Source organism: Syngnathoides biaculeatus, chromosome 7 (genome assembly GCF_019802595.1).
Source record: "Syngnathoides biaculeatus isolate LvHL_M chromosome 7, ASM1980259v1, whole genome shotgun sequence".
NCBI lineage: Eukaryota > Metazoa > Chordata > Actinopteri > Syngnathiformes > Syngnathidae > Syngnathoides > Syngnathoides biaculeatus.
Window position 1 is genome coordinate 4,814,688 of NC_084646.1, and position 25,193 is coordinate 4,839,880.

Sequence of the window (25,193 nt, forward strand, 5' to 3'; positions counted from 1 at the left end):
CAGACGATTTCGGGCGGGGTGGCTCATACATGCTGTCTGGGAGTCTGTTGTTAGTTAGAAGTGATCCACATATCATCTAAATATGGCTCGAAACGTTGGAGTAATACTACCCCGGTCACTTCACTCGGTTGTGAGATGTTCTCTTCTTCAAAAAGAGTTCCAGTGTCAGAAGGGGCGTCAGAAAAATCTGAAAATCTCTGTTGTTCCTCTCCCATCGCAGGCGCCACTACGTGTTTTCAATGGCAAATGTCCCGGTGTAACATCTGCTGATGACGTTGGACGCAATATGGCTACCACTTGGATGTCAAATGAGACTTCCGCAACTTTGCGCATGGATGACGCGCTCTCCGCTCATATTTATGTTTACGTATAGACATTGAAGTGAAGTGAGTTCATGACAATATCTATTTTAGAATGTTTATAGGCATGAGAGTGGGGATTTAAGAAGAAAACTGGTACATGAGGATGAGTGGCAGACTAGCTACAAGGCAAGAGATGGAGGATTTTCTGGCAAGTCCTGACTGGTTAGGACGTGACTGGTCTCCTTCATATTTCTAAGCTATATAGTATGATGGCAAATTGGAAGCCTAGTCCCCTGAAAAACATCCAAGCTAGGCTACATTTTACAAAAACTGACTTGTCTCCCAGATAGGTTGGAAGTTTGTTATGATGCGAAGAAACCAAGGGTGAGCTTTAAATCTCAAAATCAAGTTGGAGGGAGTTAGGAACAGTTTCAAATACCTAGGAACTTGATGTGGGGTTAATCAGAGGCATGTTTAAATGGTGGCTGGTGTGAACTGAGACCAATTTAACATGAGTTTGAAAACGATTGGTTATTTTTTAACACAGCCACATTTTGTGTGTGTGTGTACGGTTGCGCAAACACACTGTCAAAGTTGTTTATTTTTACTTTTCTAGTTAACTACTTTATTATTATACTGACACTATGCATTTTTTCCATGACTTGAGTCATGCAAAGAAAATTAGAACTCAAAGTCTGAGACCAATTTGGGTCTTAAACTGAAAGAGGAAAAATTCAAATCCAAGATGAATTATTTGCAGTGAAGATAAATGAGAGTAAAATCATTTACAAGAATTTAATGTTGAGAAATGACAGACAAACTATTATTTGGAATGAAACACGAATGAATCTTCAACCTGAAGCAGTGGTCAGAAATGTCTATAGTGCTTGTTGAAGATAAAATAGCTTTTTGCCTCATCGAATTATTTTACAGGACTCGTGACAAATGAATTTCTTGGATCGAGAGCAATGTCGGCAAACCCGAGTCAGTGAAGTAGGTCAAAATTCATGTTTTCAAATGAAGGACAAACATGGCAAAGTCAACCGACCTGAGGTGTTTAGGACCAAAAAAAGAAATAAAAAAAATAAAAACAAGCTGCTGAGGTTGCAAAGTCTTTCTCCGGGTAAGTGAGGGATGCTGGGAAGTCTGTGGTGATGAGACAATGACGTATCGGACGGGATTCTGGAGTGGAGGGGCAGCACGGCGTGGCTTCCGCTAGCCTTTAGGAGCGGTGTACTGGCGCAGGAGTGAAGAGATGGCGCCGGACTCTGTGACCTCCTCAGGGAGCGAGCCCTCCATGTCTTTGATGAATGGGTCGGCACCGGCGCTCAGCAGGAGCTCCACGATGTCGCCAAATTCACACGCGGATGCTACACAAAGATGAAAACTATTAGATCAGCATGTGTTTGAGATAAGTCCATTTTTTACCTCTACCTATTATGTACAATATGTATACAAAATGTTCGTCAGCATCACATTGAGGCTCCCCAGGGACGTGTATTGAGACCTCTGATGTTTACAGAAGTAGCCTTGATGAAGGTGATTTCCAAAAAAAAGCACTATTCTTGTTCTTTCTGGTTGTCGATAAAAAACTGAAAAGGTTTATCAATTTTGGAAGACTTGGCTCACTACGCCATGTTTCGGCAAGTGGTTCAGTTCGCTCGTGGGGTGTGCGTGATAATCCACATACAATTAATCAAAAAGGTCAACAGACAAATCCAATCAAGTAAACTAAAGTATTTGAAAAGTGTTTCGATTTAAGTGCAAATTACAATTCTCTCTCAACCAATCAAAACAGCACTTTGGTCTAGCTCTGCCCTCCACAAGCAGACCAAAGTTTACCACTACAACTGGAGACCCCCAACTAAAGGGCTCTGAAAAGTGTTCACTTAAAAACACAATAAAATTTGTACTGAATGAACTATAATACTGTATTTTCCAAACTATAAGGCACACCTTCAATGAAAGGCCTATTTTAAAACTTGTTTCATATATAAGGCGCGCCGCACTATAAGGCGCGCTGCTTTATAATAGATGCTACAGTAGAGCCTGGGGTTACATTATGCATCCATTAGATGGAGCTGCACTAAAGGCTCAATATTGATCCATATATAAGGCGCACCATCGTTTGGAGAAATTTAAAGGCTTTTGGTGCGCTTTATAGAGCGGAAAAGACGGTACTCAGTAACAGCTGCTCATTCGTGTCTCCTAGTTTAATCCACATGCACTGATCCAGTTCATGAAAAGCCCATCTGCAGGCCCGACCGCTGCCACCCTCTCGGACCTCTGCTTCCCTCCAACGCTTCATTCCTGCCCCCAGGGCAATTTGTGCCCCGACTAAAAGGCTCTTCTCTCATCCTTTCAAGAAGAAGGTGGGTGGGGACGCATTCACCTTCTTAACCTAGTTAGTGGATCCCTGCCTTGCCGATGCACCTCTCACGCCGTTGGTACCTACCAGAGCCCCCCTTTCCCTCTCACTACGTGAGTGCTCTTCCCTGTCAGTATCTAATGCTACTTTAAAACAGTGGACTACATGCACGACCGTGATCGCTGATGTCAGCAGCACAGTGACTGACAGCCGGGCCTCTTAACCTCAAAGAGCGCATGCGAGATGTGATGATACGTGGCAAATGCGAGTGCATCCGTGTGCCTGAGCAGGGCACGTGCGAAAGCCAGCCAAGATTAGCGTGTGTCTTATTTTTTTTTCCTAAACTAGGCCTGCATTTGATAAGTGTTTTATTTAGCCGCGGAAGCGCGCGTGGCCTGGGCCTTGAGCTGCAAAAAAATAAAATAAATAAATAAGAAAAAAGAAAAAGTAGCTGCCCCTCAGGGGAGCCGTAGAGGAGGAGAACAATTTATAGCGAGCAGTAAACCCTCAATTAATCACTCGCCTGGCACCGTGGCCCCCGTGCAAAGAGAGGTGGAAATGAATGTTCATTCTCTGCTATTTGTCTCTCGGAGTTCATCGCTTATGTGTATTAGTCATCTTCTTACATGCCACCTAACTGTTTGTGGGCGCACGTGCCAGTGGGTGACGCAACGTGGCCACCGTCAAACTGCTGCGGAGAGGTGGAGAGGACAGATGGCGGGAGCCACAAATGCAGGCTCTGAAGGACAAGGGAACCGCCCCTCAGGGACATGCGCGTTGGGGCACGAGAGGGTCAGGGGGAGTCTCGGAACCGCTGGTGATTTCCTCTGGGAGGCCGGGCGATTATTACACACATTTATACACACACATTGGCTCACATAGACAGAAGAAATACAGGTAATCTCCACGCGTGCATGGATACGAACGTACCAAAGGACATGCACAAGGAACAGGAAAGCCTCATTGGGATGGAAAAAGGGCGCAGGAAGTTGACTGGGACACATTTCCGTCAACGTGGGAATGCACTTGAAAGTTAACAGAAACACCCGCATCAACAGCTGCCTTCTTACCATAATGTAGCGCCGTCTGTCCTTCATTATCCTGTGAAAGGCAAAGACAATGTTCAGAAGACTTGTGACGAGCGAAAAATAAATCAGCGCAGAGTTATGACAAGAGAAATAAATTTGCAGCCAACGTTGGCAAGCACAGATCCAAATGCTAAAAATTCATCTGTTAGGATACTAATCAGTGGCTACTTGTTAGGGATAGGTTTAGCAGAATTTGTTTTCATTGGCCCATTGGAAGGGGGATTATGAGGAGATGAGGTATTGATTTGGGACCCACGTGACTCAAACATGATCATGATCTGTCTGACTGCTTTGTGTGATTTCAAAAATAGGTTTTATGTATTTCAACTTGGGATGAGCATGACAAATTTCCTTAAGTGAGCATTGGGAATATTATTTAAAGGTCCACTGTCATGAAATGCATGATTTTTAGTATGTTACTAATGAAAAAACAGCAGCCAGTATGGACCCATCAGTTTTTTCACCACAGAACATGATTTTGCCGTATGTGGCTTTTTGTAACTCCCGTCACCTCCCGCGCCGTCATCGCTCGTGACCACGGACGCCGTTGTTCATCGCTGTCGTGGAGGTGGATCGGGCTAAGAGGTGGTTTGGCTGCATGCGGTTTGGCCGTGATCCACATATCATCTAAATATGGCTCGAAACGACAATGATACGTAATATTGCCCCGGTCACTTCACTCGGTTGTGAGATGTTCTCTTCTTCGAAAAGAGCTTCCGTGTCAGAAGGGGCGTCGGAAAAATCTGAATATCTCTGTTGTTCGTCTCCCTTAGTAGGTGGCACAGCATGTTTTAAATGGCGAATGTCCCTGTGTGACGCCACGGACAGAAGATGCAGCCAATATGGCTACCACTTGAATGTCGAATGAGGCTTCCGCAACGTTGCGCATGGATGACGCGTTCTTCGCTCATATTTATTTTTTCATATAGACATTGAAGTGAATAATGTTATGTGTATTTTTCATTACAATATCAATTTTAGAATGTTTATAGGCATGACACTGAATATTTAAAAATACGATGATGAAACCCGATTTAAAATATTTTCAAACAGGATGTGAGAATCTCTCGGAATGATTTAAACTCCTGTTTCAATGCTAGTGATGCACTGAGGAGAATACGCAATTCAAATGAGTTGTGCCGTAGCGGAACTCAGCGTGTGTGTCACAGAACTTCCCACAGCTACTGGCAGGTTGTTTTGGCGTTTTAGACTAGAAATCCAGAAAAGTGGTATCAGTAGTACATTACAACTTAACTGGTTTATGATCTATCAGCAACAGATTCTACACAATCACTGTAACCATCGACAAATGGTTGGGTCCACTGTTTGAGGCTTTGAAAGGTGCCATGCTAGTGATGGGGATGATAATATCAAATTACGATTCGTGAGCAGTGTAGAAATGTGTTTACAAATGCTTAGCCGTCATTTGTTTTATTTAAATATAAAGTCTGTTTACTTGACATGGTAGCTACGTGACACAGATACACATCAGTCCGGGGGCAACGGATGTACATTAAGAGTTAGGGTGTGTGTGTGTGCGCGGTTCAAATGGTTATTCGGGTTAAGAGGGCAATGGTAGAGACATAATTCTTGTTTGAAATGTGGCTTGACGACAGGGCTAGAGGTATGTATGTAAGGGTATAGCAAGACCCAATCTATGACAGGCATCATCAACAGAAGATTCAGTTCTTAATCACTGCTCCAGCCTGCCTTTGCACCCCGTAATGATGATGAACGGTCAAACTGCTGCCGAAAGTCCAACGGGTCCACGTGATTGGAGGCCGATTGTAAAGCGGCAGTCGTGGTGACATTTCCTTTTCTGCGGTGAAAACACTTTGAAAAGATTAAAAGTATGATGATGAAAGTGCGCATTAGTCTTCTTCACTTTTGGTATTTGAACATTAACTTTTCCTAGCAACCACCAAGTCTTCTGCTTCTTGCGTCACTCCTTTTCTCTCATCCCCCATTTCCCTCCACTTGTGCTGTCATTACCACATCCACCTTTTCCCTGTTTCCCATTTACTCAAATCCTCCATCATAATCCCTATGCTTTCATTCCCTCTTTTCCTTATTTTCCTCTCCTTCCCTCTCTTCCTCCATCCAGGCCATCCTTAGTGCATGGTGATCCTATTGTTATTCTCTCGCTCTCTCTCTTTCCTTCACTCTTTTTCCTCTCTGTCTCTGGGGCAGCACTTTGGGGACCTTCTGATTGGATTAGAGCTTTCTATTCCCTCTGGGTGGGTCTCAAACACAGATGTAAATCTCCACCAGTGTGTACAAAAAGGGTCGCAGTTAACCCACAACAATACTGGCAGTCTAACTGGCAAATCCCACCCTGCTTGCTTGTTGGCATTAAATAAAAGTGGCTAAAATTGTGTAAAATTGAACATTTTTTGATTAAAAACAGTCGTTCGTCACTCCAGAGGTTAACATCAATATCCACGGTTGCTGGCTACAATATCCATGTGTACTTGACAAAGAGTCAGACATGCACAATAAATGGAATGTCGAGTTAAAGTGACAATCACATTTCCCTTCAAATATTATAAAAATGCACAAAGATAGTTCTTATTCACATGTTCTTATGAGAATTGTGCAAAAATGTATAAACTGCAGCATGATCAGAGTAAAAAAAAAAAAAAACATCAAATTACTGAAATATGACAGCAACTACCTAGGTGGGGGATTATGGTAACACTCAGATGGATCTTTTTTTCCACAAATTTTGAGATGCATAAAACTTGGATTCCAAATTCAGTTGATTGAACATCATTTGAAATGCTGCACACCTGTATATATAAGGGCAGTGCATATTAGAGAAGAAACTGAGAAATGAAGTCTAAGCAATTAAACCACAAAACCAAGATACCAAAGGAGTGGGTTCAGGGCTCAGACTTGAATCCAATCGAGTATCTCTGGAAAGACCTAAAAATGGCGGGCCACTGAGAGAAGAATGGCAGAAAATGCCCCAAAACAAGTGTGCCACGCTCGTAAAGACATGCCCAAGAAGACCAAGAAGACTTGAAGTTGTGATTGCCGCCAAAGGTGCTTCAACAAAATATCAAGCCAAGGGTGTGAATACTTACTGTATGTGGCTCGGATGTTTTAAGTGTTTAGATTTTCAACAAAGCTGCACAACTGTCTGAAAACATGTTTTTACTTCGTCATTATGGGATAATTTATTTAGACTTATGTTAAAGGAAACTACTAAAATCACCTGAGAATAACTCTGTGAGATCCCAAAATGGGGGGAAAAAAAAGTGAAGGGGTGTGCATACTTTCTGGTGGCAGCGTTTATATAATTTATACAGCACCAGAAAAAAAGATGAAAATCTTGGACTTTTCACAAATTATTTTCAGTCCCCTACTCAAAATACCCGAATGCCACAGGTCTCAAACTCGAGGCCCGGGGGCCAGATCTGGCCAGCCGCATGAGTTTATGTCACGTGTGGAGGCAAATCTTGTGTGTCAACTTCCATTATTTTTTTTGTTCAAATCTGTACCAAAATTCAAAATTGTCATATCATATACGATAACGCCGAGATATTACAAGCATTTTTGTGTTACCTAACAAGAATAGTTGGAAAGTAGTTCATAAATTTCACATCTACATGATGAGGCGGTTACAGATTTTTATGGTTTCACAGTCATAATTGCCATCTAAGGGAAACCGCAAGTACAATGTGGCCCGCGACAAAATGAGTTTGACACCCCTGCTGTAGGCGAAAGGCCAAAATGTGTTTTAAAAAAATAAAAAAAATTAGTCCTACTGTATAGGATACAACACAGAATAAGTCATCTTAAATAACCAAAGAATTTAAAAAAAATGTACAGTAATAAAATTCAATATTTAAAATGATAGTGTTGACTGTAGACAGTGTTTTTAATACAATGTGTAGTGTGTGTGTGTCCATGTACATATGATGGGTCAGTGGCCTGTCCTCTCAGTGCTTCCTAATGCCCCCAGATCCAGGAACGAGGCTTGATGGAATCACAGGAAATTGGATTGTCTTCCATTTGCTTTGAAAGTAGCTTGGAAGTGAGACCCTTAGTACTGACCCCCCCCCGCTCGGGTGCACCCCTGTTCCCATCACATTACAGAGGCATGTTGCACCAAACCTCAGCTTTCGCATGTCATCCAATGTTTCCCCATGCGGTGCAGAAACGTCAGCAGAGTGTTCAATAAAGAAACGGCTTGCACAATAGCAATAACTCCAGCACCAAGCAGTGGATCACCCGAATGGGCCGGACCAATATGCTCAGGTGCAGCTTGAATAGGGAATGACCTATTAGTACAATTGCGGGATTGCTAGATGTTAAAATCACACCCATTTATCATTTCTACCATGCAAATGAGGTGAGGTAAGAGAATGATGAAAGGGAAAAGAGAAAGACATGCCACGCATTTCTGATTTTTTTTTTTTTAGTCTGGCAAATAAAAAGGTTAGATAGCATGTTTGTGTACTGTAAACTCATCAAATATCAGTCTGATGAGAGTGAAGGAATCTCATGTAAGTAATAAAACCCCTCAGCTGTACTTGAATTTATCCACAACATAAACACAGAGGAACTGTCACAAATGGACATTGAAAGTGACTAAAATGGGTTTTATGTTCGGATCCTCAAACAAATTTCTTGCTGCTCGTACAAGAATATTCCAAATGTTAAAGCTAAAATGTTTATAGGAGCATTAAGTGGCAGCTTCAAGGGCATAAAACATAACTCAGTTTGGGGATAGAAATAGAGCGCAGACGACTCTGGAGTCTACGATGCAGTCTTTCATTCTGATTGTTTGTCTGAACCTTGGATGAGATTTGCTTAGGTTGATGGTAAAGCCTGTCCTGTCAAATCCAGCAGATGCAGAGGTGGATTTTGCAGAACAAGCTTCCCTGCAAACATTTCTTTACCAAGTACAGAGACAAAACTGAACAAATTTCTATAAGGTAGCAGAACTCGGTGATCTATCCCAGCAAGAAAAACAATAACCCTGAATAATGTCGAGTAAACTTAATAATCAAAAGTTCATATGATTGCCGTTAAATTCCATACAAAATCAACAAAGCATGATTCTATACAAGTGTCCATCTTGAAATACAGTACAGTATATACCACAGGTGTCAAACTCAAAGCCCGGGGGCCAGATCTGATAAATGATAAAGTTGAGATATTACAACCATTTTTGTGTGACCAAATGTGAATAGTTGAAAAACACATTACCCATAACACATTTCTGATTCCAAAACTAGTTCATAAATTGATGATGTAAATATGATTTGATTAAATATTTTTGTTCTGCAGTCCTCTGAGGGAAACCACAATAACAATGTGGCGTGTGAGAAAAATGAGTTTGACACCCCTGGTATATACTCATGGACCACTGTTGAGTGTAAACCTCATTTGTCCAAATACTGTAATATGTTCTAGTTTTTTTTTTTTTTTTTTTTTAAACAAATCTGTCTTTACATAGGCTGGTAATTTTACGCATTATTAACAAACTGGGAGTGTGGAAAATAAATTGAGAACAAATCGATAAACTCTCTTGAACGCGGGAACTGCAATATAAGGCGCACCGAATTAGAAGGTGCACCTTCCGTGACTGGCCCATTTTAAAACTTTTCTCATCTATAAGGCGCACCGCATTATAAGGTGCATAGAATAGAGTAGAGGCTGGGGTTATGTTATGCATCCACTGTAAGGTCAATATTAATCTATATACAAGGCACACCAGATTATAAAGCGCACTGTTGGCTTTGGAGAAAATTAAAGGTTTTTCGGCGCGGAAAATATATTACATTAGCAATTGAAGACAATTGACCCCTCCGTACAGGGCACTTAACCACGCCTCCTGAAGTGACGTCACGCCACGTGCGCTGACGTAAGACAAACAGAAAAAATGGCAAATACAATACAATACATTCTGAACTGAGACAGACTCCATGCTTCTGATTTCATTCAAATCAACGATATATTATAGATTCTAAATACAATACATTCTTAACTGAGAGAGACGTCATGCTTCTGATTTCATTCTATCTTTCACACGTAGCAATCTTATGCTCGCGGAGAACGTCTCATTCATTTATACGAGACGTGTAAGAAAGAAAGAAAGACAGACAGACAGACAGACAGACAGACAGACAGACAGACAGACAGACAGACAGGGAAAATTCAGAATCTTCAGTGAACCTAACATGCATGTTTTTGGAACGTAGGGGAAAAATGTACTTCACGAGGGAAAATACATGCAGTCACGCGGAGAACAGCCAAACTTCACACAGGCAACCAAAAGCCCAGATTTGAAGACAACTGCAGAAATGTGAGGTTGGTGAGCTCACCCTGCTGCTAGATTCTAAATCAACATCCATCAATGTAAAAAAAAAAATAAAATAAATACTATACTGATGAAGTGACACTTCGCTAAAGACAACCAAAAAAATGAACATTTGGTTACCTTTCAGCAGTGAAAGGACCAGCTTCAAATTTGAAGTGTGTTGTGAAAATCTATTCTATCAGGGATAAATTACAGCAATCATCATGGATTCATCTCTTTTGTTCATTAAACAAGTGGGGAAAATGGTCAAGCAATTATGATTTATGAACAAGGCATGTTGCTGCTTCTGACTTTGTAATGACAGCAGTTGAGAGGGAGAGCGCGTGCGTGTTGGGGGAATCGATCGACTCGAATCATTGGTATGCAGATTCGAGCAGATCACATTATGAAGAGCAGGTGCCATTAATCAAAAACGCTGCAAGATGGAGGAGATGAAGACGCCGGTCACTTCTAGTACAAGAACTGCAACTGGGCCACCAAAAAACCTGAAGCTTCATAGACTTTTTAAAGATTTTATGATGAATGACTGCAGCGCGCAGGACATACCAAGTGAGTTTTTGTGAGTAGGATGGATTGCAAAGACCCGTGAGACAAACAAGCGGGCACGAGTCATCAGGAAAGACAGAGCACTTGCACTTTTTCGTGATGAATGACTGAGCGAAGCACATCTATCAGAATCATTTATAAACAACTAGTTTTGATTATTATACATTCTTGACTGACTTTTTTCACACAACCCGGACTTTCACATCTCAGCACTAAGAAGTTAATACGGTAATTTCCGGGCTATAAGCCACGACTTTTCTCACATGCTTTCAACCCTGTGGCTTATGCAGTGATGCGGCTAATTTGTGCATTTTTTCTTCACGATCCCAAGGGGGCACTCGAGCAGAAAAGGTAAGAGTGAGACCAGTGGAATATATGTGCAGAGGAAGTGACTTTTACCGGTATGTTTTTTTTAAACCGGCCCTGTTAGCGCTGCGCTAGCGTTAGCGCTGTACTAGCATGTTGCTCCTGTGTTACTGCCATGTCTCAGTGATTTTTACCGGTATGTTTTTTTTTTTTTTTAACCGGCCCAGTTAGCGCTGTGGTAGCGTGTTGCTGCTGTGTTACTGCCGTGTCTCAGTGATTTTTACCGGTATGTTGTTGTTTTTTTTAACCAGCCCAGTTAGCGCAGCATTAATTTTAGTGCCACGCTAGTGTAACCACCACGCTAGCGTGTTTCTGCTTGGTTACTAACGCATCTCAGTGATTTAGGTATGGTTTTTTTTTTCAACTGTTAATGCTGTGCTACCGTGTTGCTACTGTGTAGCTGCTGTGGCTGTTTTTTTTTTTTTTTTAAACATCCCTGTTCGTGCTACAGTGTTGTTGCGATGTTATGATAAGATAAGGTAATAAAACTGAAAACTCTTTTGATGTATAGTCTTATTTTGTAAATATCTCATGTTTCAATGTGAATTTCAATGTGGGCACTTGCGGCTTTTACACAGCTGCGGCTTATGTATGTACCAAATGGTATTTCCTTTACACATGTACTGGGTGAGGCTTATAATCAGGTGCGCTCTATAGGCCGAAAATTACGGTAATGAATATAAAGCACTAGTAAACAGGCCACTGTTGTATGCCTTTTTACTGGAACAGTTTTGCTGTGCAACCGGGTCGTTTGAAATACTACCCCTGTTCATTTTTATTATTTTTTTAAATTATTCTGATGTTTATTGAAAATGCAGCCAGACAGTAAAGTGTTTCATGAGACAGACAGAAGGATAGAGTAGACAAGGGGACTCAAGGTGAGAATTAAAGCAGAACAATAATGAGACAATGGAGACATTTGAACACAAGTCACATTACAACAGTCATTAGTAGATGGGGGAAAGGCGGGGTAGTTCCGTTTTCAGTGAGGAGATACAATAACTAAAAAAAGCAACAGGACAGAAAAGGGCAGGAACAGAATGTGGGAAAATGAGGAAGGCAGTACAATTGAAGAGTGGTGTGATACTTCTTTAGCATCTAAACACATGTAAGAACCCGAGTTATGCAAGTATAACCTGTTGTTTGTGATCCCAGCATGAGTAATTACAGCCGATAGCAAGTCTATCAAACTGATTAGTGAATGAACACCATATCATATACATGTTAGTCGACTGGTCTACGTACTTGCTGAGCTGGCACATCGAGGAAGGGTGTAATCAATGATTTTTAAAATTTGCACGAGAAAAAAGCATGGCAGGCAGCCAGAGGCCAGGCTCATTGGCAGTTACAGAAAACCTTTGATTTCGGTTGTTGCGGATGAGGATTGCCCAACCAGGTTTTGGTTGGCCATTACTTTTTCATATAGCATTCGGTAACTTTTGAATATTTTTTTCTTTAGTAAATGAAATCACCACATTAAAAAATAGTATTAAGTTAATGTTGGTCATATTTGTCTGATATTTACACGTTTGATGATCTTAAACTTAAAGTAGAGAAACTATGCAAAAATATTGGAATTTGAGAAGGGGGCCAATACATTTTGATGCCATTGTCAATCCGTCCCGTGAGCTAATACGAATGTTAGCTAGCCCGTCAATAAACGGCTTAAAGCAGAACATGCGTCACACGCTTCCTGCAAGCAACATAGGTTGTGCTCAGGGAGACAATGACAAATTCCTGAAGGCATTTTTGCTTTACTTTACTTTACAAGCTATGCAGAGGTGCCATGTGGCCATGCGTAGGTCATGTGATGCAATGCGGGCGTTGTCGCGAGAGTTTATAGAGTCCATAAAAGTCTTTTTTTGTGTGGTAAAGGTGAAAATCTCCAGCCATCAACAACTCACTTGAAGCAACTTCTTTATGCACCTTCTTTAAATTATATATTTCTAGATTAGCATAAAAAGAAACATCATTATATATAAACTGATTATGTATTGCCGCCATAACCCAAGGGCGAAATTGATTCAAAAGCTGAACAAATCAGAGGTCAAGATGAACAGATTGTGTTACAACAAAGAGGATCTACTGTAATTGCGTGACTTGGTTAGAGCGTGGTCATAATATCGCTAAGGTCAGAGGTCCATCCTCCACAGTTTAGCATGCAAGAAGTTCTCTATTAATCAGTGTGTTACAGGTTCAGGACTTGCTTTATGTGAATTCCCAGTCTAACTTTCAATTGGTTAATAGGTACAGCATGAGTTGCCAATGAAGCTGTTCACTTCCTGGGGATTATTTATGTACCTTAGAGCAAGGGACTGAACATACACCGTCTCTCTTGAGAGTGTAAATTGAATTTCCCCGTGCAGGAAAATTAAAGAGTTGTATTATTTACTTTTGCAAACGTGAGGAATTTTTGAGTGTGTGTGTATCTTGGAATTTAAAATAACAAATCAGATCCGCGGGTGTGTGTACTGGGAAGCCCATGGTGTTAAAAGGATCTGCGCTTGCATGTGTGTGTGGGTGGGGGGGGGGGGGGGGTAAACCTTAATTGAATCTGGGCCTCCTCTCAAAGTGCAAGAGGTAACCTTGCCACTCAGTGTGCGAGGACTGCCACCTGTGGTCAAATTATCTTGACGCCTAACTCGCCGCCCTTCACACCGTCTGGGTGTGTCCTTCAGGTGCCCCCTCCCCACGCGTACACTTGACATTACAAACCAGTAAAAATGGTATAGATTACATGGATATTTTTTCTTAATTATGTTGCAGCAACGGCTATTTTTACCCAACAGGTAATTCAACAAGTACAGTAAAAGCAACCTTAAAATTTTAAACAATCGTAGAATCTTTCACTTGGTTTTCACAGATAGGAGCACAAAATATGCTTCCCTTGTTTGTAAATCCGTCTTCTACCCTGATGCAGCCTCCGCCCCTCTTCACGTCACCAAGCATGGTTGTTCCCATGGGACGCCTTAGCCTCCATTACGACCATCGGAGAGGAGGATAAGGTTGAAGCCTGGAATTAACATAGCTGCCCCCCCCCCCCCCCCGTCTGTTTTCCTGCAACTCGTCGATGATGTTTAAAAAGAAATATATGAAATAAATAAATGCATAAAAGAGTGTAATATGAAAATCAATGGCCGAGCGAACGGGGGCTGCGGCGGAAGCTGCGAGAGTAGGGGCGGTGGGGGGCTCATAAAGCTGAGTACTGCGGGAGACTGATGGAAGGCAAAACACTTACTTTGTTTATTTTCTCTCCCCACCCCAGCCCCCTTCACTCCACCCACTATGTTTCTGTGCTCTTACTCCCCACCCACCCCCCTTCTCTGGCTGAAGCGGTCGAGGACAGCTTTAATGCCCCTGACAATTTATGTGGATGGTTAAGAACGATGGAAATCAAATAGTAGGATGTAGGCGAGGCCCAGTGAGTGGCCAATAAGAAAGAAACAAGAGCTGATGAAGGCAAAGACGACTGCTCCCTGCTGCAAGGGATCTTTGGACAGCCGCATTATTGTCAAGTCACAAGCTGGCCTCTCAGTGCTCACATTATATATTCATAAGTCTGCAAATGTCTGACTGGCTCTTTTGAAACTGCTCCAGGTCTTATTTCATTAAGTCGAGCAATGTGGCGACTGGTTAATATGAATCCCAGAAGACTTCAAAGTAGTGTTTCTTAAAATGTAAAGTGGATGTGATATACAGTATGCCATTTGAATTTCTTGTAAAACTCACTGTGGTGGCTAAGAATTGACAGGGAATTGTAAAAATTACAGTACGTAAACATTATTTTGCTCACGAGCAACTACCAAACTTGAGGTGGTGACACTGTGGTGATATAAATGGAGAATTATGCGTTTATGAAAGCATGCATTTTTATTTCCCTATATCGCAGATCAGGGGTTCGCTAACATTTTTTTTTTCCACAAAGCCCTCTTCCTAATCCTAACACCAATTAAACATGACTACCAAGTACACCCCTAAACGCCAAAGGAACGATTTCGACTGAAATATTTATGAGCAGTTCTCTAGAAAGGAACTCAACCAAATTCATCTGAATTCAATCCAATATTCATCCATCATCACGAGGTGACATGCACTGCTGCCACAGACAAATGGCTGAAACCAGAGAGAAGCTAGTTAAAAAAAAAAAAAAAAAAAAAAAAAGCACAGTCAGTGGAGACAACTGAGCGACTTTTCTGACCTCCCTAGCAACAATTAAAAAAAAGTGACCAGTGACTTTAGTTCCCAGAAAGAAACAGTTAATATGAACGGAATCATATTGGCATTGTTTTGGGTATCACATGTAGGGCTGGGCAATCTTTGAATTTAGGTCAAAAAGGTTTGCATGGTTTAAATCAAGGCTAAAATGACCATTTGACTTCTTTATCACCAATAAAAATAGCAAACCATCAAACTAAAAGGATGTGTGTGTGGAACTAAACCAATTCACCAAATATTCATTCATTATTCTTTCAGATAAAAGTGTAGCATTTTTAAAATAGTTATTTGGAACAGTTTCATCTCATCAAATGATTTGTGTGCGCATGTTTTAACTTGATCTCCTGTTTTAATTTTGTAAGCCTTTTATTTTGAATGGTATGCATCGGAACAACATTTGGGCATGGAAAATAAATTCACACGGCACCGGTGATTTATTTATTTATTTATTATTATTTTTTTTAATGGAAATAACAAAATGCTATAAGGTCCCGATTCCGTTCCATGCCAACCAATGAGCCACAAGTTTAGTGTTTTTGATACTATGAGAGGTTTGTGAATATTGTTCCAATTCATTGTGATGTAAAGTTGCTATGGTAAAGTACTAGTCTAATGTTAAGCTTTATTTTCAGCCATCAATGCTTACGTTGGTTTGAAGACTAAAACAAATGCTAAAAACCATTAGTGCAGATATACAAACATGTTGGAACAGCTGGCGGAAGGTGTCTGGTGTGTTATGTGACAGAGGAGTCTCTGCTAGGATGAAGGGCAAAGTTTATTAAAGTGGTGAGGCCATGATGTACGGATTAGAGACGGTCGTACAGGAAGCAGAACTGAAGGTGGCAGAAATGAAGATGCTGAGGTTGTCACTCGGCGTGAGCAGGTTGGATAAGATTAGAAATGAGCTAATTAGAGGGACAGCCAAAGTTGCCACTTCTTCTTCTGGATAAGTGGACTGTAGGTATCGAAATTAGGAACTGAAATTTTGAAATTTGAACGATTCCATCTAGGCGAAGCGGAAGATTAGTCCCGATTATAATCGGTTTTCGATTCTCAATGCCCAACCCAAATGGGAAGAAATAAGCCTGGGGAAGGAAATCACAAACTCAATCACATTACAGATTGCCAAAGACATAGTGTCCATTTACACTTTGCAACAGCGGTGATTTGCCCACGGAAACCTCTGAACCAAGGTACTGTAGGTGATCCTAAACCACAAATATTAAATCTATCCATCCGCCCATTTTTTGCACCGCTTATCCACACTTGGTTCGCAGACTCCCAACTCTCTCTGGACAAGAAAGGAGCTGCACCCTGAATTGGTCACCAGCAAATTACAGGGCACATATAAACAACCATTCACACTCACGTTCACACCTACAGGCAATTTAGTCCATCTACTGTGCATGTTTTCAGAATGTCGGAGGAAAACTGAGTATCCGGAGACCTCGCAGACCTAAGCAGATGCATCGGAGCCAGTAATGTCATAAAGTTAAGGAGAGAAAACTCAGCAGGCAAACAAACTTGTAAAGACGGGAGCGATACTTTATAGTAATGCTGCCATTCGGTCTATTATAAAGAGGCAGTCAGTGGGAGTGCTCTTAAATATGAGTAACAGTGTATGTATGAGGCAAACTACCGTTGAGTCCAGTATTAATCAGTCATGCTGCTGAGGGAGTTGAAATGTGCTTATCTCACATCCATACTGCAATCGTCATCCACACGATACTGCGTGATTGTGGCGCAGATACAGCCGAGTGAATTTTTATTTATTTGGTTTCTCCAGAGTGCATTTTTCATTTTTATCCCTTTTTGTACATACTAATCTTCCGCGGGGTAGAGGATACGTTGCACATTTACAAGCACATGTACACGCAACACACTTGGGTGCACACAATTATGATGAATCATACTGGGTATTTGCTGTGACTGGGTTGACTGAGCCATTAGTTACAGACAGTATTGCTGGGAAAGGGGAGCGAAGGCAACCTGTAACAATACCTCCAACATTGACTTTCAATCAGCCAAATGTGTGTGTGTGTGTGTGTGTGTACGTGTGTGAGCACGCATGCGTGCACGTGTGTGTGTGCACATGTGTGAGCCACAAAAGATGCTGAACATGGAAAATAATCCCCTCTCACTCCAAAAACAGTAAAACTCTGGTGTTTGTGATTAATTACCAATCCATCCATCTATTTTCTGAATCGCTTATCCTCACAAGGGTCATGGGAGTGCCAGAGCCTATCCCAGCTAAAATGAGGCAGGAAGTGGGGTACACCCTGAACTGGTTGCCACCCAATCGCATTTTGTGATGAATTAGAAAAACAGAATTCTATAAAAACTGTAGCAATATTTCTGGTAGGAAATAAAATATATATTATCGATAAGTAGTTTAACACAGAAATACACTTATATAGATTATTAATAAAATTGAACATTAAACCTCACTCTTGCAAACAGAGGAGAGTTAGGATAGGTTATTGCTTGGAAAGGGAATCTGCTATTTTTGTACTATCTTTAACCCCACGGTGGTGCCTTATTAAATAATCACACTGAAATAAGTGCTAAAATTTTAAAATGCTTCTTGCAATGAGGTGTAGAGTGATGATCACCCCAGAAGAAAATCCCCCATAAAGTTGGCCATTCCCTTGGGTGCTAAATTTCTGGAAATGAGTGCCGGAGTAGACAGACTGGCTGATGAGTTTGGGATCTACCATTTTTAACTGGATGAAAAATGGGACAAATTTTCCAGAAAAAAAAAAAAAAAACAAGGGCATATGAAAACAGTTTCCATGATTTAAGACCGATGCAATATTGCAATTATGAGAAATTAATAAGAATTTAGATTTTTTTTTAAAATAAGTTTTGACTCGAGTAGATGCCAAATATCATAATTTATTTTTTGTATAAGGTGACAGGAACACTGAAATTGCTGACCCACAAGCATTTTCTTCAAGGCCAGAACTTAGTAAACGAAACAAGTAATAACGAATTCAAATGATGACTGAATTATTCATTCATCATGCAAATTCAGTACCTTTCCTCTGTATCGTGAAATTAATGTACTGTATACTAAAATGTTCTTGGAAACTTTTAGCTGGCTGTCACTGTATCCTTAGGATTTATATTTGTATATTTGTAATAATTTCAAATAATAATAATCATTATTAATAATATTCAACAGTCCAGGCTGTTAGTATAAATTCCGTTAAAGAAATTAAAGATAAAAGATAATTCTGATGTTGTATCAGGTAAAAATCACTTCTGATCCTGACAGTTGTCTTTTTAAAACTATGTTCTGTTCCTTCTTTCTATTAAGCTTCATTAGGGAAATGAAAGCGTAAAATAATTACAAACTGATATTGGAGTGGTAAAAAGAGGCTCTAAAGATCCTGTCATTTCTGTCACAGCATGACATTATTGTCATAAATCTTATGAGTGAAGCTCCTCCACTGGATCCATAAACTGAAATAGTTAAATCCAGTACCAGGAGGCATGAATAGTAGAATCATCTCGACTTTGTTGTTTCGTGTTCCTCAGCCTCCAATTGTGGGCAATCCCTCCAGTCAGATATTTATTACTATTGATCTAGCTGGACCCAGCTCGAGACTTTTGTTCTGCCGGCTCCGGGCTCTGACCTCAATTAAGTTATGAATTTCTATCTGATAGACTGGGAGCACTTGGGTCCTGCCGCTGCCGTGCTACCACGCTGGATTAATTAGAATTAGCGGTGCTGCAAGTCACCCTCTCTGCCTCATGGTTCATGTTGTTTTAATACAAAGTGGAGGCGGAGGTGAGGGTGAACGAAACAGCCGTGCGCACGTGAGCATGTGACACCTGCTCTGCTACGTCTTCCGCTCACTTCCTCTTGGTGAGGCGTGAACAATGTGTCCTTCACGGCGTTTTCTGCTTGGGGTTAACCTGCACTTTGTCGGGTTAATCCCAATTTTCCCTCCGCGCCTCTGCCACTTACTCCCACTAATCACGCTCAAAATACCACATTGTGTAAATACACTTGGCTGTTCTTGACCATTGTGGCCGTCTGCAGCAAGTCCAAAATGTCTGACTCACATTTCCATGGCAATTGTCTGTTTTATTTGGATGTTTCAGTCAGAAGAATGGAATTTCCATCTGGGATGCGTGGCTGAATGTATGGGCGAACGTGGCAGATAATGAGTTAGTGGGGAATACTCTCTTTCCACTTGGATAGTTTGTGAATAATCAAATTTCACTTTTTATTAGTTAGACTATGACATGTCCTTATTTGGGAATAATACAAGGAATAACAATTCAATTTTGATTCTGGAGTTAATCATTAGTGTCAACACGAATAACGAATCGGAATTTAGAGGACGACTACGTGCCCTGGAATGTTTTTTTCAGAATTGTTGGCTGTAGTCCATGGGATAATTTTACATTTCAGATTTATCAGTCTCTCGGTCATGAGACTTATAATGGCACAATTACAGAAATAAGTGATAACGCCTACTGTGCATGATTCTATAGGAACTACGAGGGTTATGCAAATTACTTAATTACACAACGTGATCCGGTTTCACTCCACTTGTGATATGACGGAATTCTTTAAATGAACTTGGGCCTCTCCCCCGTTTGTGCCTGCCCCACTTTCACTGGGCGAGTGGCAACATTGTGAGGATGGGGTCTACTGTACAGTTGGCAGGTGGCAGAGCCACACACCGATCTATTGTACCGCCGCGCTGCCGGGCTTGATCCAGGATTAACTATCAAACGAGCCCTTAATGCAGGTTACCGGGGTTTGGGAACAATTCACGAAAACAATCAGTTGATTAATTTCAAACGATTTCCCTCCTCAGCCAGGCAAATAATACTTTTTGTTTAACACTGAAGTCCCCCGCCCCCCAACCTTTTTAATCAACAAATTAAGCATAAATCATGTTTGATCTTTATTTACTGGTTGCTCAGCAGTTGGTGGAGGTCAAGACAGATTACCAGTGGTGCCAAACAAACATTCCTCAATTTCTCTTTTAAATGCTTTTTTTTTGTGTGTGGAGGTGGGGGGCTTTCATTACAGTTTGGCCAAAAAATCATTACCTCTTCTCTGATTAAAAAGAAAACGACAAAAAAGGGGGTTCAAATAAGTTTTAATAAGAAGGACATCGTTCCACTAGCTTTAAATAATGAGATAATTTGGCATTGTGACGGAGTGGTATGATTTAAACAACTATATTTTTCTCCCAGCCACCTCATAAATCTACTTCCAATATCATTGCTTGTCTAATTTCTGGAATCTCTCTCTAATGAGATATTGTCCTATCTGCAGTCATTCACTTCGAAAGCGCCAAATGTGATTGTTCTTGGAGTTAAAATTACGGTTTCTGGTGACTTTTTAGCAATTCGTGAACACTTAGGAGAAAAGGGCTTCTTTACACACAAAAAGAGTACACTAGGGAAGTACGTAGATGTGTTTATGGTGTGTCTAGCACATTGTATCGCACTTGACATTTGTTACTGATTTTAATACACAGGACCAAATCACATTGAGAGTGTATTTAGTTAACTTAATGGGGGATTTAAAATATCATTAGTATCTTTTTTCGACCGAAACAACTGGATAAATTTGAAAAAATAAATACAGTTCAAATGCATTTCTATTCCATAATCAAGGTAATGTTGTGACATAAAATGAGAACACATTTTAAATAAAACCGGCCAGTGGAAAACTGACAGATTACGGTGTATTTGTCATCCATCATTTAACTCAATCGTGGGCAGCGTCCCATTTTTGGGACGAGATTATAAATTAGTAAAGTTATCATATAACTTAACCAAAAATATAATAAATGAAAAATATGTGTTATTTCCTTGATTGTGGGCTGTTAGGAGACTTTTATCTCAATAAGGCAAAAAAATTGCCACCCTGCCCATGAAAGGGTTAAAGAAACCTGATGTCAAATTGTTGTGAGTCAAAGCTACAACAGTGGATGCTTGGTGAAAACATCGGAACTTAACACGTTCCAAATATTGAAAAACCGCTCATACAGGAAGACTGTGACTAGAATATCTGTACTTTGTGGATGGCTTGCTTAATTTTCAAATAATGAACACCTATCCGAAATAAAGGTCCCCTTCCATCACAAGCCATTTTTTTCTACTGTTATATGCTTAACATATGTTAAAAAGAATCTGTGATCTAGTTTCATATGGGGTCTATCTACTGAATGCAAAAGACGATAAAAGGATAACAGTTGAAAAGTGACCAGATCGGACTTCAGTGTACAGTATTTGTGAAGGTTAACTCATTATTCAAGTACATGGCCATTTCGTGGTTGCTACACACCCCACTCATCTCTGGAAAAGTTGCTGAGACGCAGCCGCGTCTTGTGCAAAGTTTAAAGCAAAGCTGAAATTTTGCACAATGGCTTCAATTTATGTTTGGAGAATTTTCCAATCATTTCAGAATCAGAACTATGGTATGTTCAGGATCTTTTTGTGCAGGATAGATTTGTAAAAAAAAAAAATCGGAAAAGCTTTCACACACTACTGGACGTGCCTTTCTGGTTTTGAATGAGCGGAGAAAGCTGACTGCGCATTTAAAAGCACACATGTTTTACAAAAACACTGAACTATATTTCTAATGTTTAACGTAACTATGGTGACTGTCGCCAACATGTACGCAACAGAGCCAGGTATGTTGCAGTGTGACGAATGTGTGCATTGTGTTACTTTGCAATAATAATACTCAGTTACATTGAGTAGATGAGCAAACCAATCAGAGCAAAGCTTGCTTGCTTGCATCGGGCTTATTAATGAGAAATCCAACCATAGCAACTGCCAGGTGAAAAAGACTAATGAGAATATCTTAGAAATATACATGGTGTCCCAAAACAATATATACATACTTTAAACAATTGTAAACTTGTTTATTATAATTCAAATAATGGAAAATAATTTAGAAATATTATTTTAAGTATGTACGCATTTATTGGGACACCCTGTATAGTTTAGGGCATTTCAACCTAAAATTATTTTACAAGTCTGATTAAAGGTCAACAGAGATTATATTTTTTTTAATAGAACATTAGATTAATGGATGTTTCAAATGAGCACTTTCTGCCAATTGCAAGAAGATATCTGTGAAGCATGCAAAATATTCTGCTCAAATAAAATCATCGGGGGCAAATATGAATATCACTTCATTTGAGTGAGCCACAATTTAGATTTCAGTGAAAGAAGAAACATGGCAATTTATGGATGTTGTTTTTCCCAAATGGGACAGAAGACAAGCTATTGTTTTATCTTGATTATGCTCTATATCATCAGTGAGATGTTTTCATAGTTATCCCTCTGTTAAGTCTTTTTTATAAACCATTCCCAGCAAATCCCCTACTCTTCCAACCCACATCACTGGAAACAAAACCCCACGTATGACCACACAAAGTCATTTGTGAAATGTCCTGATTATGTGGCTTGTGCGACGTGAAACAATTTGCCTGATTACTTCCAATTGATTCAGCCTTACGGTCAAAGCCTCGGTGTGCAACCTGGTAGCTGTGTCGTGCCTTCTGGGCAGACAGAGGACTAATTTCTCCAATGTGCAGCTGAGCCAGCTTACAGTCCGAGCTAAAGCCTCCGGGATGTTGTTAAACCTTAGGGAGGCTAAAGGCTACACTAGTGACCAACCACCTCTTTTTGATGAAGCTCTGGAGGATTTGTCTGTGGCTCAAAGTGAATTAAAGGTGACCTTCGGGCAGCGGTTGGGGGGTGAGGGGGGGGGAGCAGAGAAATAGGGATCTGAATATGACAGAATATAACTTAAGGTTGCACGTGGGGCTAAATCCAATGACATTTGCTCATTCACACTCGTGAGAGTATTTTTACAGCGAGAAAACAGCATAGATTGTAAGAAGTGTTGCGCAGTTTTCATGATTGATGGCTTTAAATGTCCTTCAAAAGTAATTCACACACTTTCATGGTATCAAGTAGAGAGGCACAGTTTTGTTGATCAAGGGACTTTTGATTGCTCCAATATTTCTTCAGACTCTGCGACATGAAGGTGACCTCGGCCAAGCACAAAATCCCAAGAGTGAGAGGTATTGCTTTGATTCCAGTCAGTTGTGTGTTAGCAGGATTAACAAAAGACTGATTCGGTGAATGTTTACACTTGTCGCCATTACAAAGCACTTGCATTGGGGCCAAGTGTGACAGTGACCTATTAGAAGCAGCACATAGAGCAGAATGGCCAAGCTGGAGTTCTGAGTTCTTCTTTTCCTTTCAGCTTGTCCTGTTAGGGGTCGCCACAGCCTGTCATCTTTTTCCATCTAAGCCTATCCCGTGCATCATCCTCTCTAACACCCACAGTCTTCATGTCCTCCCTCACAACATCCATCAAGCTTTTCTTTGGTCTTCCTCTCACCCTTTTGCCTGGCAGCTCCATCTTCAGCACCCTTCTGGCAATATACTCACTCTCTCGCCTCTGAACATGTCCAAACCACTGAAGTCAAATTGCTAACCATGTCTCCAAATCATCCAACTTTGGCTGTCCCTCTAATGAGCTCATTTGTAATCCTAGCCAACCTGCTCACTCCAAGCGAGAATTTCAACATCTTCATTTCTGCCACCTCCAGTTCTGCTTCCTGTTGTTTCTTCAGTGCCACCGTCTCTTATCCGTACATCATGGCCGGCCTCACCACTTTTTTATAAACTTTGCCCTTCATACAGCAAAGACTTCTGTTGCATAGAACACCAGACACCTTCCGCTAACTGTTCCATCCCGTTTGGACCCGTTTCTTCACTTCTTTACCACACCCTCCATTGCTCTGTACTGTTGACCCCAAGTATTTGAAGTCGTCCACCCTCGCCATCTCTTCTCAATGGAGCTTCACTCTTCCTCCTCCGCCCCTCTCATTCACACACATATATTTTGTTTTACTTTGCTTAATCTTTGTTCTTTCCTTTCCACTGCGTACTTCCATCTTTCTAATTGTTCCTCCGCCTCAGTGCTATTCTAGTTGTTTTCCTTTTAACAAGGCAGTGAGGACAAATACTATTGTTAGTATAAAAACAGAGTATGATAATTTGATCATTAATTAATATTTTCATTGATCAACTAAGAACAGGTTCTCAAAAGGCAGTCCCCAGTATAAAGTAAAAATTATTTAATTAAAATTCTTCCCTAAGTCAAACCATCCATGATAACTTCTGCTTACTGATGTGTTGATGTTTTGCTAACCTAAAATGAAATCCCGAGATAAAAGTGTCTCATATTGATCATCGTAAGCGGTGTTCAGGATTCTTTTCTCACTCACCTAAAGTCAAGTCACATTTACAAAAGGGCCTACCTGGCTGTTGATATCTGCTTTGTGCTCCAGGAGAAATGAAACCAGTTCTTTGTGGCCTCTGTCGCAAGCCCAGTGCAGGAGAGCACGGCCCTGCAAACACACGGACCACACTCAGCACAAGATGACGTTTCAATTGTGTGCAAACAACATGGAAGCTCTTTTGTTGTGCTTGTTTGGGCACCGTGTGCACGCAAATATTTTAACCTTAAGTTAAAATATGTCAGTCTTTTCACCAAAAGAAAAAAAGCACCATTGTATTCTTTAAAAGTGGACAATGAGACCTTTACAACAAAAACAAGCAGGTCTGTAGGTCAGACTGATTGGGCTGTGAGCATGTGTGCGCATGCGTGTTTGTGTGTGACCATACTCAATAGATCAGCAGCTATATCATGTTAAAACCCGTGCGCACGCACACACGCACACCTCTCCTTTGGTCTGAGATCAAGTTCATTTTTCAATGGGAGCAATTAGGTAAAACAAACTCTCCTAGTCCAATTCTCCTGCTTAAATCATATTGATCACCACAGCTGCATGTTAGAATGGATACTTACGGAACGAGTCAGAATACCAATAGGCTTTCCCCTCACTCCTCAGGTATGTGGATGCTAAACCATGCTTGCATCATCACTAAAGACCAGAGTTAAGTAGCAGGCCATT

At 40.7% G+C, this 25,193-nt stretch overlaps 1 protein-coding gene across 1 annotated transcript in view; it reads right to left on the reverse strand.

The window, feature by feature from the left end:
• Positions 1-1,083: 1,083 nt before the first annotated feature.
• The window catches only part of acbd6 (acyl-CoA binding domain containing 6), a 36,577-nt gene continuing 12,467 nt past the window's right edge, over positions 1,084-25,193 (reverse strand). The window contains exons 6-8 of the mRNA XM_061824969.1: positions 24,537-24,626; positions 3,741-3,771; positions 1,084-1,672 (exon numbers count right to left, since the gene is read on the reverse strand). Coding sequence (XP_061680953.1) covers positions 1,518-1,672; positions 3,741-3,771; positions 24,537-24,626 — 276 coding nt within the window. The 3' untranslated portion in view covers positions 1,084-1,517. The remainder of the gene's footprint in view (positions 1,673-3,740; positions 3,772-24,536; positions 24,627-25,193) is intronic.